Source organism: Argentina silus (genome assembly GCF_951799395.1).
Source record: "Argentina silus genome assembly, chromosome: 6".
In the NCBI taxonomy this organism is placed as follows: domain Eukaryota; kingdom Metazoa; phylum Chordata; class Actinopteri; order Argentiniformes; family Argentinidae; genus Argentina; species Argentina silus.
The window spans coordinates 15,071,152-15,082,658 of NC_139660.1; the positions used below are offsets into that span (position 1 = coordinate 15,071,152).

The following is an 11,507-nucleotide window of genomic DNA, read 5'->3' on the forward strand; positions in this document are numbered from 1 at the left end:
CATTGTCATGTTCATGAAACCAGTTTGAGACGACTTTTGCTTTGTGACATGGTGCATTATCATGCTGGAAGTAGGCATTAGAAGATGGGTAAATTGGGGCCATGAACGGATGCACATGGTCAGCAACAACATACAAATAGTCTGTGGCATTCAAGTGATGATTGGTTGGTATTAACAGGCCCAAAATGTGCCAAGAAAACACACCATTACACCACCTCCACCAAGGTGTAAAGGTGTTCCTAATAAAGTCTTTGGTGAGTGTATATGTGGTAGTAATACGTTATTTGTGACTATCAAAAACATAAAACATGTCAAATGTCACACAAACTTAAAATAGACTATGAACTGATTGTGTTGGAGTATATCTGAGACAGAGGAGGCTGATGGAGGTAGAAATGTCTTCATACTGTATAAGATTGTTGGAGTGCATTAAATTTGGTAATTCAACGTGATATTGGATTGATGCAAATGAGGAGACTGTCCATTTAGCCAATCAGTCTTATATGTAGGCGGGATATTGGCCCTCTCAGGCAAAATAGGTGGAGTCAAAAAGAAAGCTGCGTTCTCTAAACGACAATAACCAGCACGTTTCGACAGTAAGACTTCCGGTTTCGTTTTCGCGACTTCAAAATAAAATAGATCACTGTAAAGTAAAGAAAATAATCATATTTTTCATGAATTGAGGAAATATTACGTAACAGAAAGTATGTACAATTTCAAAAAGTAAGTTTGATCATCATAATGTACATATTCATGCAATTGCATAGTGCATATATAATGGACTGTACACACATAATATTCTCAGGCTAAACATGATTTTTACTACCAATCTACTAAACTGGAAAATATTTTGTGTACATTGTGTCCATTATGTGTTCCCTATGCAATCTAGGTGGGACTTTTAACTGTTGGAACACAATAAAAAGCCAATAATGCTTTGTATGACACCCCTCATGGTTGAGACTTACTTGATATGTATTTTAGAAGTGCTGCTGACTACAGTGGTAGTACAAATCATGTTTAGCCTTGAACAAATATGTGTACAGTCCATTATGTGTCCCCTATGCAGTGAAGCAATCTTTCATCAGGGTCATTTGGATATTAGAAGAATTCCAAACCCTTAAAAACACAAATAATACATTGAGAGGATTACATGTTTATTCCCAGATATAATTTACACATGATATGTGGTTATTTCTAAATGCTTGTGGTCCTCTGTGGCTCAGTTGGTAGAGCATGGCCCTAACAATGCTTAGGTTGTGGGTTTGATTCCTGCTGGGACCATATATACTGAAATGTATGCACTCACTGCAATGTAAGTCGCTTTGGATAAAAGCGTCAGCTAAATGGCATATATTATTATTATTATTATTATTATTATTATTATTATTATTGTTATTACTATTGTTATATGATATTATATAATATGAAATGCTTAAAAAGGCTTAACTTGGGTGCTTTTATTTAGAAGAAATCCTCATTTACATACACCCGAGCTAAGTGGGCGGAGTTCCACTATCGTCGTTCACGGAACACAGCTCAAAAACAAAACATTCTTGGAGGGAACTTCAAGCAACAAAAAAATACTAGCTATCGAAAATAAAATAAAAATAGTCAACAAAGGAGGTGTTTCCATTCCTATGGAAGGAAGCGCAACATACTTGTTAAATGAATCCGGAGACGATCAATTTCCATGAAACTTTATACGACGTGCACGAGAACTTTGACTGATGAACGGATCAATATTCTATCAAGTCTTGCCAGCTAGCCACTGCTAGCTATATACGACAATCGTCTAGTTATGCAGATTAGATCTTCAGTTTGCTCATAAGGCGTGCTAATCATGCATCTAAACAGGAAGAGTCTGGTAACACAGTTGTGCAGAGCTGTGAACGATGGGGAACCCAGGTAATGTTCAGTCCTCTTTCTAAACATCTTGCTATCCTGCACATTATTACTCTGTCAGTGTCAGTCGGTAATGCATTGTACATGCACACACTAGCTGGCTGGGCATCAGTAGCAGCCAAAGTCGTCTCCACGTCTCTATATGACATATATTATATACAGGGAGATGTACAAAAGTCTGTAGAGGCGACTATGGCTTGTTCATGAGAGAACCAGCTGACCAACTGAGCTTTTCTTCTCCTATAGAACTGTTCAGGCTCTTCTGTTGCAAGGAGCAAATCCGAATCTGATCGGAAAGAAAGGTGTTGCTGCGGTGCATTTAGCAGTTGGTAAAGAGACTGAGAAAAGTTCACGCTGCCTGAAGTTACTCCTGCAACATGGGGCTGACACGAATGTCAGGTAAAAAAAATATGACAATATTAGACACAGTTTACCTCGTGGCCATCATTATTTTGACAGCTCGTACGTGTGATTACCATGTTACAACAACATGCATGTCTGCATCACATTAAGTTTGCTTGTTTGTTTTTTCAGGTCGTCTGAGGGTTTGACACCTCTGCATGTTGCTGCATTGTGGGGTTGTTATCAGAATCTCAAACTGCTCTTGAAGAATGGAGGAAACCCCAATTTAAAGGATCAGGTGAGACGTTGACCATCCGCCTTGTTTTGCTTTGCTTTCTCTTTCCCTCTCGCTATTTTACACACACACACACACACACACACACACACACACACACACACACACACACACACACACACACACACACACACACACATACATACATACATACATCACTACACAAAAAGCACACAGTGGATGATATTCATGATAGATGGTTATTCCTCCATATAACCTCTTTAAAGTCTGGAGAAGCAGTTTGACTTACTCTGCTTTTATCTCATTGTTCTCTACAGGATGGAAACAAACCAGGTGACCTAGCACAGCAACAGGACAACCGCAAATGTGCCCTCCTCCTTCAGGAATACCAGTCCCATTCATTTGACACAGAGGATGAAGATCTACCTCAGTTCCAGTACTGTAAGACATTATGCACATACCTATCACTTGCAAACCCACACCTGTTTCATTTCATGCATCACAGTTACATTTGACATTGTTGCCCCTATACCTGTAGTTACTCTTGTAATTAGGCTAGTCATAATAATTGAGTTGAGCAGTGTTATTACCCAAGTGGAATGAGGACTATTCCCCATTCCACTTCTGTATTTAAACAAACTGCTAAACTTCATGCATCATATAATTTACCTGATTAACATGTATCTTAATACAATGTTGTTGTTACAGTAATTACAGTATTGCTATACAGGTATAGGGGCAACTTTATGTAAAGTCTTACTATAACTATTTTTCTTTTTATTCCCCACAGCTGTTTATTCTGGTCAAGCTGACACATCCAGCTATACTGAATCAGAAGACTGCAGTGTTAGCTCTTCCAGCCTGTCCTTGTTAAGTGACTTTGGGGAAGGCCCACTGAGTAGCACACGGCGCTCATCATTCCTTGAGCTGTCTGCCATTAACAGCCGACCGAGTTGGAGAGGAGGACCCCTTTCAGGGCCGTCTGATGCTTACCCTAATGCATGTCACACCCAAGAGTGGGACATAGACTCAGAATTGGGGCCTAAGGCTCCATCCATGTTATCAAGTACACGTGTGTCTGTCGCAGCCTCTACCGCTGCACTGCCTATACTCCAGGAAGGAGTACCACTCACTGACAGCAGTGTGTTACCACCTCAGGATGTAGATTACCCCATGACTGGAAACAGATTCTCTCCTCAACCGTTGGACATCCTCCCACCATGTCCCTCTTGGCGCACAAGCCGCAAGAGTGTGAGCTTCAAAGATGAGGATGAGTATTTCCCTGTTTTTAGCTCAGAATCTCCCAGGCAGGCCCAGAGTGGTGGTCACTGTTCTAAAGACTGTACCCTCGACTTCTCTGAATACTCAGATTTCCTGGATTCAGAACGCATGGCCACTGTTTTACATCACCAGGGGATCGATGTCACATCCCCTGATCACGTTATTGTTTTTTCCAGGAGTAATGATGATGACTGCACTGTGGTTGACATGGATAAAACTAGGCTTTTCCCATTTGAGGAGAATAAAATGGGTGATGAAAGTGTAGATGAGGTTAAGGTCCCTGAACAACCACCTTGTAGCTCTGGCAGCAGCAGCAGTGGTACTAGTAATTACAGCAGCTGTGAAAGTGACCATTACACTAGTGCCCTTGAGGCCTCCTGGCATCCCAGGCGGTTCTCACGACCTGAAGATGAGGAGAGGAGATTGGAAAGTATAGAGCCACAAAATCGTACGGACTCTAACTGTGTCTTTCGAATTTCAAATGAATTTAGGCAGAATGCGATCGGTCTGCCTATTGCAGCTGAAACTCAGAAAGTCTCAAAGTTATCAGAAATGGGCACAGTGGAGGAAGAGCTCCCAGTCTTGGTAGATAACCTTACGATATCTGAAGAAACACCCCCAACTAAAGTTAATCTATCTGAAGTTTATAGAGATCTTGAGACTTTTCCATATACTGTCGCAGGAGGTAGGCCTAGTGTTGAAGAGGAGGTATCAAGACAGACCGGATGCACTCCAATAGCTGGTGCTGCTGCAGCGTTAGAGGAAGACTTTGACCTGCCACATTCCCCAAGTCCGTTTGTCACTGGGAGGACACGTTCAAGGTTGAGTCGCTGCTCGTTGAGAACCAGCAAGACCCCAGAGAGCCTTCTCTCCACCTCATTTCTGTTCGAGCAGACCTTGCCTACACCAACAAGGACGTGCCACCGCAACACTAAGTCTCCAGGCAGCAATAACGTCTTCTACAACACACCAGATGGACGATGTGCCTCTCCAGTCTTTTCTGGGAATTGGACAGGTAGTTGTACCTCTCAGAACTATGTGATTCAGGAGAGTGAGGAGACTCAGTCCAGCACTCCCGGAGGGGGTTCATGTGTTAGTGCCAGCCAAGCAGATACCCTTATTATCACTCCTAGCATGGCTGACACAGTCATCAAACCCCAAAGTTTGGCTGACACAGTTATCCTGGAGAGACATGAAGAAACCTCGACAGACTCTGAAAACCAGCATGTAGAGCCTACTTATTGGAGAAGAATAGAAGGTTGCAATTTTCTAACTGATGATTTGTCCAGCTCAAGTGAGGCAGTGACTAAGAGGGGTGAGACAAGTGTTGCTCAAGTGGAGCTAGGTGGTAGCCTTGGACCGAGAGAGGAGGGATCCTGGACCTCAGAGGATGTGGACTCTCAGCCAGAGTCAACCTCATCACTATCAAGCTCCCAGACTCCCTCATCTTCGTCCAGCTCCAGTTACTTCTCTCCAAAGAGATCAGGGGAGCCTCCCTCGACTCCGGGCACCGGATGCACACCGCGATACAGCATGAGCCGACTCTCCGGCTTCCACAAGCCCCAAAGACTGGCCAATCTCTCCTATACTCCTGGCGGACGCCCTCTCATTCAGGACCTAGAGGAGCCAGTGGAGTACCTCTACACAGACACAGAGCAGGGCCATGAGCTGATCGAGACTCATGTCCCGCCCACGGCCAACACCTCGCTTAGCTCCAGCATGAGCACCTCCACCAGCGAGGACACGGTACTGTATGACTGGCAGTCCCTACAGGGGCAGGTCGGCCTGGGAAGAGGGAAGGAAAACCAGAAGCCCCAGAAGGAGGAGGCTTGGTCTGAGACCAAAGGGCTGACAGACAAGGAGCTGAGACACAGGCTGCTGGAGATGGGGGAGAGTCCAGGCCCGATAAGCAACCGCACCAGGCCAGTCTACATGAAGAGGCTACACCGCCTGATGCAAAAGCCCACCACACAACCACCACTACAACAGCAATCGGATCAGCCCCATCCTGGTAATGTTCCCACTAGCTTTGAATGTCAGTGTAAAATAGGCACATGCAGCTTGAAATGTATTTCCTACATTACTTTTAATGACTATAAGTGGAATGAAGGTTATGAGAATGCTATTGTTTCCTGCTTTAGTGACTTTGTTTTGTTTTGGCTACTTAGGCTTCGGGCACAGTCCAGAACTTGGCACTGCCTTGTGTACATTTGTGCTGCCTGACTGCCAGGCTGATGAGCTGGCGCTGTGCCAACAATTTGACCAACCAGATCAAAACAGGAAGTGGCGGGAGGGTGTCATCAAGTCCAGCTTTAACTATCTGCTCCTGGATCCCAGGTCAGTTCCTTGGAAGGGTTTAGTCAATTAACTTTGCATACCAACCAACATGTTATTATTTATTTCATTTATTTATTTACTAAAAATACGACAAATGAAAAGAAAAATAACATGCTAGTTGCTTATAATATAATACTCACCGATTTAGATGAGATTTAATAACGATGATAAAGAAAAGAAGATAATGGTATATATTATAGATAATCTTATTATACGATTTGATTATTATCAATTCATTAATAATTGTTGTGCTTTCTCCCTTTCCTACAGAGTGACAAAGAACCTACCATATAGGAGCCAATCTATGACTCCCTTGGAGTGTTTCCAGACCTTCATCAGTGCCATATTCTACGTCGGCAAGGGCAAGCGCTCCCGACCTTACAGCCACCTATACGAGGCTTTGGAATACTATAGAGGGGATAAGACTTCCAAGGTGGGAGAACTTGTTTTTTTCACTAAAATGGTCAGAAGAAAATAAGGTCCAGGACTTGTTGGAGCACATCGGCATTATTGAAGGGAATCAAGTTGCTTTCTCAAACCTTGGTCAGCATTTTAGTGCCACTGAGTTCTGACTGAGCATCCCTTCAACAGTCTAGTTAACGTTTACATTTCTGGTAAAGAGCTTTGGCACTCTACAAGTGTCTTTTTTACTTTTGACTCTCAACAATATTGCAACAGTATTCAAAATCTTTTCCCTCTTCCTTGTGTGACAGAAACTGTGCTCCAAGGTGCAGCACATCCTGCAGGTGTGGAAGGCAGAGCAGGGGGTCATCTCTTTGCACTGCTTCCAGAACGTTATCCCAGTGGAGGCATACACGCGAGAGGCTAGTATGGTGGACGCCATTGGTGAGTCATCCTCATCTACATTTGATATCTTTCCTTGTGTAAAGACATGTCTTTTATGAGATATTTGCCACAGTTCAGTTCATTGCAGGTAAGAGGTTAACATGATATAATGCTCAAAAGTATTATACTTCTTGTGCAGCAGCGATGAGTGTTTGGATTCATGTACTCAACAAAACAATGTTAACTGTGTAAAAAATAATAATAATAATTATGAGAAACTAAAATATGAAGATTCATATTTTTTTCATATCCTGGAAACCGGTTATCGACACTGATTTAAATTGTGACCATTGTCTTTGTTTCTACACCACCTAATGCAAGTTAAAGGTCCATGAGAGATATCGAAGATATCATTTTTCTCTCATTCGTCATTTTGCAGGGGTGAAGATGCTGACCAACCAGAAGCGAGGGGACTATTATGGGGTGGCGTCCACATGGCAAATGAAGAGGAAGCGGGAGCTGGGGGTACATCTGCTCTACCGGGCCATGCAGATCTTCCTGGCGGAAGGGGAAAGGCAGCTGAGGCCTGCAGACATCAGGGCGGGAAATTGAGCCCCTGAGGCTACAGTGGGAACTGCATCACAGACATGCTTACCAGACAGGCTAACAAAGAGGGAGAGAAACCACTGTCAAGCTGCTCTGATAAGGATGATTGTAATTGTATAACAGTAATTGTTATTATCGTGGTCATGATTGTTATTATCATTGGGCATATGAATAACTATCTCAAACGTAAACTGTACCCACAGACATCAAGAACGATATGAAATCCTTTTTTTAGCATTAAACACATTAAAAGAATTTTAATGTTTTAAAAGCATAAACATGGCTTGTTTGTAAAAAAAGATATCCTTATAAAATGATATCCTTATCCATGTATGCCATTGCCATCATTTGATAGCCCCATGAATGATGATTAGACACTAATTTATACTAAATGCATCATAAAATCAAGAAAATAAGTTACAGTATATGGTGTGTTTGTAGTCACAAATGTTTGAATTACAAGCAATCAAGTATTAAGTCAAATTTGTAAATGGGTTATTTCACTTATTATTTATAGTCAGGTCTGTGTTATTTCATTCTGAGACTGATTGCTCTGTACGGACACAAATAGTCATATTTACTCACTGTTGTAGAGGAGATTTACAAAATGTACACTTGTTTTTCCATTTCTTATTTGAGACCATTTTATACTTACAGTGCATTCAGAAAGTATTCAGACCCCTTCACTTTTTCCACATTTTGTTATGTTACAGCCTTATTCTAAAATGGATTCAATTCATTTTTTTCCTCATCAATCTACACACAATACCCTATAATGACAAAACGAAAACGTTTTTTTTTTAGAAATGTATGCTAATTTATTAAAAATAAAAAACTGATAGCACATTTACATAAGGATTCAGACCTTCTGGAAGGTTTTAGTTTTTATTTATGATTATTAATGGCAGAGGAAAAAAAATAAAAAATTCTAGCAATAATTTCAATAGTTTTGTTTGCTTGTGGTAAAGATGCCAAATTCCATCTCTAAGAGGCACAATTCTAATATTTTGTGTAAATCATGCATTGATGTCAAGTAGTGATTTGTGTAAAGGTTAAGAATTGTTGTGTAAGATATGAAGTGAGGATTGGGTACTACCATGTGTATGAGAACCTACCATGTGTATGAGAAGTATTCGGGATACTTCAGTAATTATTTTACAATAAACCTCAATATATGACTGTGATTGAGACCAGAAAATCTTTCAATTCATCTCAGCAGCAGTATGTATGATTCTTTTTAAATTACATAATGCACGTCTAATGCTACTTTGATTATGTTCTTGTTTGCCTTTTCCTTTACTGTTTGTCAAGATGTTCTTTAAAATAAAGTACTTATTTCAAGCAATTGTATTTGCCATCTTTCAATTCACACACTGGCATTAAAGGTACTTTGCACGTTGGGCAATGAAGGTATGAGAGAATCCAGAAATCATTCTGGTAACATCACCAGTCAAATCACCTTTTATTCCATGAATATTAATACTATATGGAGTACTGATAGTTGGCATAAATGTAGAGGTATCACGACAAGAATATTCAGGATCAAAATAATGATGTTGCAATTCACAATTGAAGTTCATGAAATGGAATATATGAAAGCTGTGCAGCAACCCTAGACTTACTGTATATTGTATCATCTTTACCACAATATAGATAACTCAGACTAGACCATTGTAGTGTTATGTGTGGAGTTATGGAGCACTGTGCCACAGAGACTCTTCTGTGCCAAACCCCAACATCACATCATTGTTTCTTTGTATCTGAGTGCCCTCTTGTGGATACATTTGGTACAACAACCAAACATGCAGTGCTTCTCAAAAGTAGTTAGACAAAGGAGTAAACAGTTGTTTTTTTCTGGACTATGTGCCTCAGCAATTTGGAGATCAATTTGAAATTAACTTTGAAATTACAATATGTAGAAGATTACCACACAAGATCATCAATGGTACATAGTGTCCCATGAAGTAATCTTTTTATTCTATCTTATTATCATCGTGAGTTAAAGTTACTGTACATTATGGAGGTTTTACCCATGGGATGCTCTTGAGCTAAAAGGGGTAACCCTTGACCTCATTGGCCAAATAGGGGCACACCTCCCTATGCCCATGAGCAGAAGCTTTATTTATTTTTTGCGAAAACTGCTTGCCTAAAAGGATTGTATTGTTTAATAAGGCAAACAGAGCAACCATACAGTCAATTCCTTAGCAACTTAGCTTTTGCAGATGCTTATAAATTGTTTTCATCAAAAGTCAAGGAAAAATCTAAATTATTGTGAAATGATGCATGGTGCAACTTCAAATGTGACCTTGTCATCATTAAAGAGTGGCATGTAGTGTCTAATAATACCCGAAATCCCATAGCATCTTGAAGGAGATTATCCTAAAGGGGAGGTGGGACGATGTACTTACTATTTATCAGTGACTGTTACTGGGGCTATAGTCCTCCGGATATATGCTGTTCTCAATCTGTCAGTCTATATTTTTATATAATCTTAAAGTAGGTGCTGTGAGTTATGTTTGACAAGTCACCCACATTGTTCAGTTGTGATGTGCTACATTGTGTTAAGACACACACACACACACACACACACACACACACACAGCGATTAAACATGATTTGAAGCCTGTCTAAAATAAAGGCTTTTTATTTGTTTCCACCTTCGATTCTTTGAAGTTGCAATTTTATTTGGTCGCTCTAAGCCTTGTTGATTGGCTGCCTAGTTCATCTCCCTTTACCCTGTTGAAAAAAACACACAGACTCGGAACATCATACAAATTGTTTAAAATATCATCTTTATTTCCCTTCTCCATAGCCACATAGGAAACCTCCAATGAGCCTGATCAAGATGCATCCTGAGTGTGTTGTCTATCTACATCTCGGGGAGGGGGATGGTGGGGGAGGGGGTGGGATAAATAATAAATACAATCAGCATATCCGGACGATATTCTCTCTGACAGTGCCGCGGAAATCTGGGACACAGTTGCATTCATTGTTCAGCGAGCTTTTCCACACAGTTAAACCCACCGACAGCAATGAATGTTGATTGTGACCTTTGGTTGTGGTTGGAGGCTGAAGTTCTCCGACTTTTTCAGAGGGAAGGGAAGGGTAGATGGAGGGCAGAGAGGGGGATGGGGGGGGAGGGGGGCGGAAAGGGAGATAGGACCTCAGTGTTCTGTTCTTCCCTCGGTCGAGCTGAGGAATCAGTGTCCGTGTGGACTTAGGAGCGAGGGAGCGACAAGGGCTGACCACAGGGTACAATCAACGGTCGATGGTTTTTTCAATTTAGCTCAAACTCACCGACAGCGTTGAATGTTCACTGGGGCGAACGGTGGCCTGATGGTGAGCCGGGCTGACAGTCTGCTTAAAGATTCAGAGGAGACAAGGAGCGCAGTGGGCGGCTGCCTATCTCTCTCCCTCCCTCTCTCTGTCTCTCTCCCTCCCTCTCTCTGTCTCTCTGACACAATCTCTATCTGTCTCTCAGCATTACAAGGACACCACAAAGACATGGCCATTATACATGATGACTAAGTCAGACTGCTCCATTTTAGTTTTGTCATCAAAGGACGAGTATATACAATTTGTCAACATTAAACACATTTCTGAAACAGTTATATCATTTTTAAATAAATAAATTCATTCATTCATTAAACCAGCTCATATTGGGTGTCCATGTTGAAGGTGTAGACAGACAAGTTGTGTAAATCAAAGAACACTTTGTCCCACACTCGTCCCAAGTCTTAGCCAAAAAAAAGAAAGGAAAAATTAAGGATTAAAATATAATCTTCCGTTTGATTGATAAAACTGAATTTATGAATACATTCTCAACATCTGTGCTGGGTTAATAAAATTAAACACCATGAACATGTTCTTACACAGACTGTGAACCTCATGTCCAAACATACTGTGAACGCATGACTTTATTGGCTCACTGAGCGATATCCACTTTATCCTGTCCTACAACGATGAAGATATCTTGTAGAATAATAACAATACT

At 41.1% G+C, this 11,507-nt stretch overlaps 1 protein-coding gene across 1 annotated transcript; it reads left to right on the plus strand.

The window, feature by feature from the left end:
• The first annotated feature begins 1,812 nt into the window (after positions 1 to 1,812).
• LOC310806258 (uncharacterized protein) lies at positions 1,813 to 8,847 on the plus strand. The gene is made up of 9 exons (XM_083672308.1): positions 1,813 to 1,908; positions 2,152 to 2,304; positions 2,440 to 2,545; positions 2,821 to 2,944; positions 3,294 to 5,795; positions 5,953 to 6,121; positions 6,392 to 6,554; positions 6,835 to 6,967; positions 7,347 to 8,847. The coding sequence occupies exons 1-9, from the start codon at positions 1,844 to 1,846 to the stop codon at positions 7,517 to 7,519; spliced, it is 3,588 nt and encodes a 1,195-aa protein (XP_083528434.1). The 5' UTR covers positions 1,813 to 1,843; the 3' UTR covers positions 7,520 to 8,847.
• Positions 8,848 to 11,507: the final 2,660 nt, after the last annotated feature.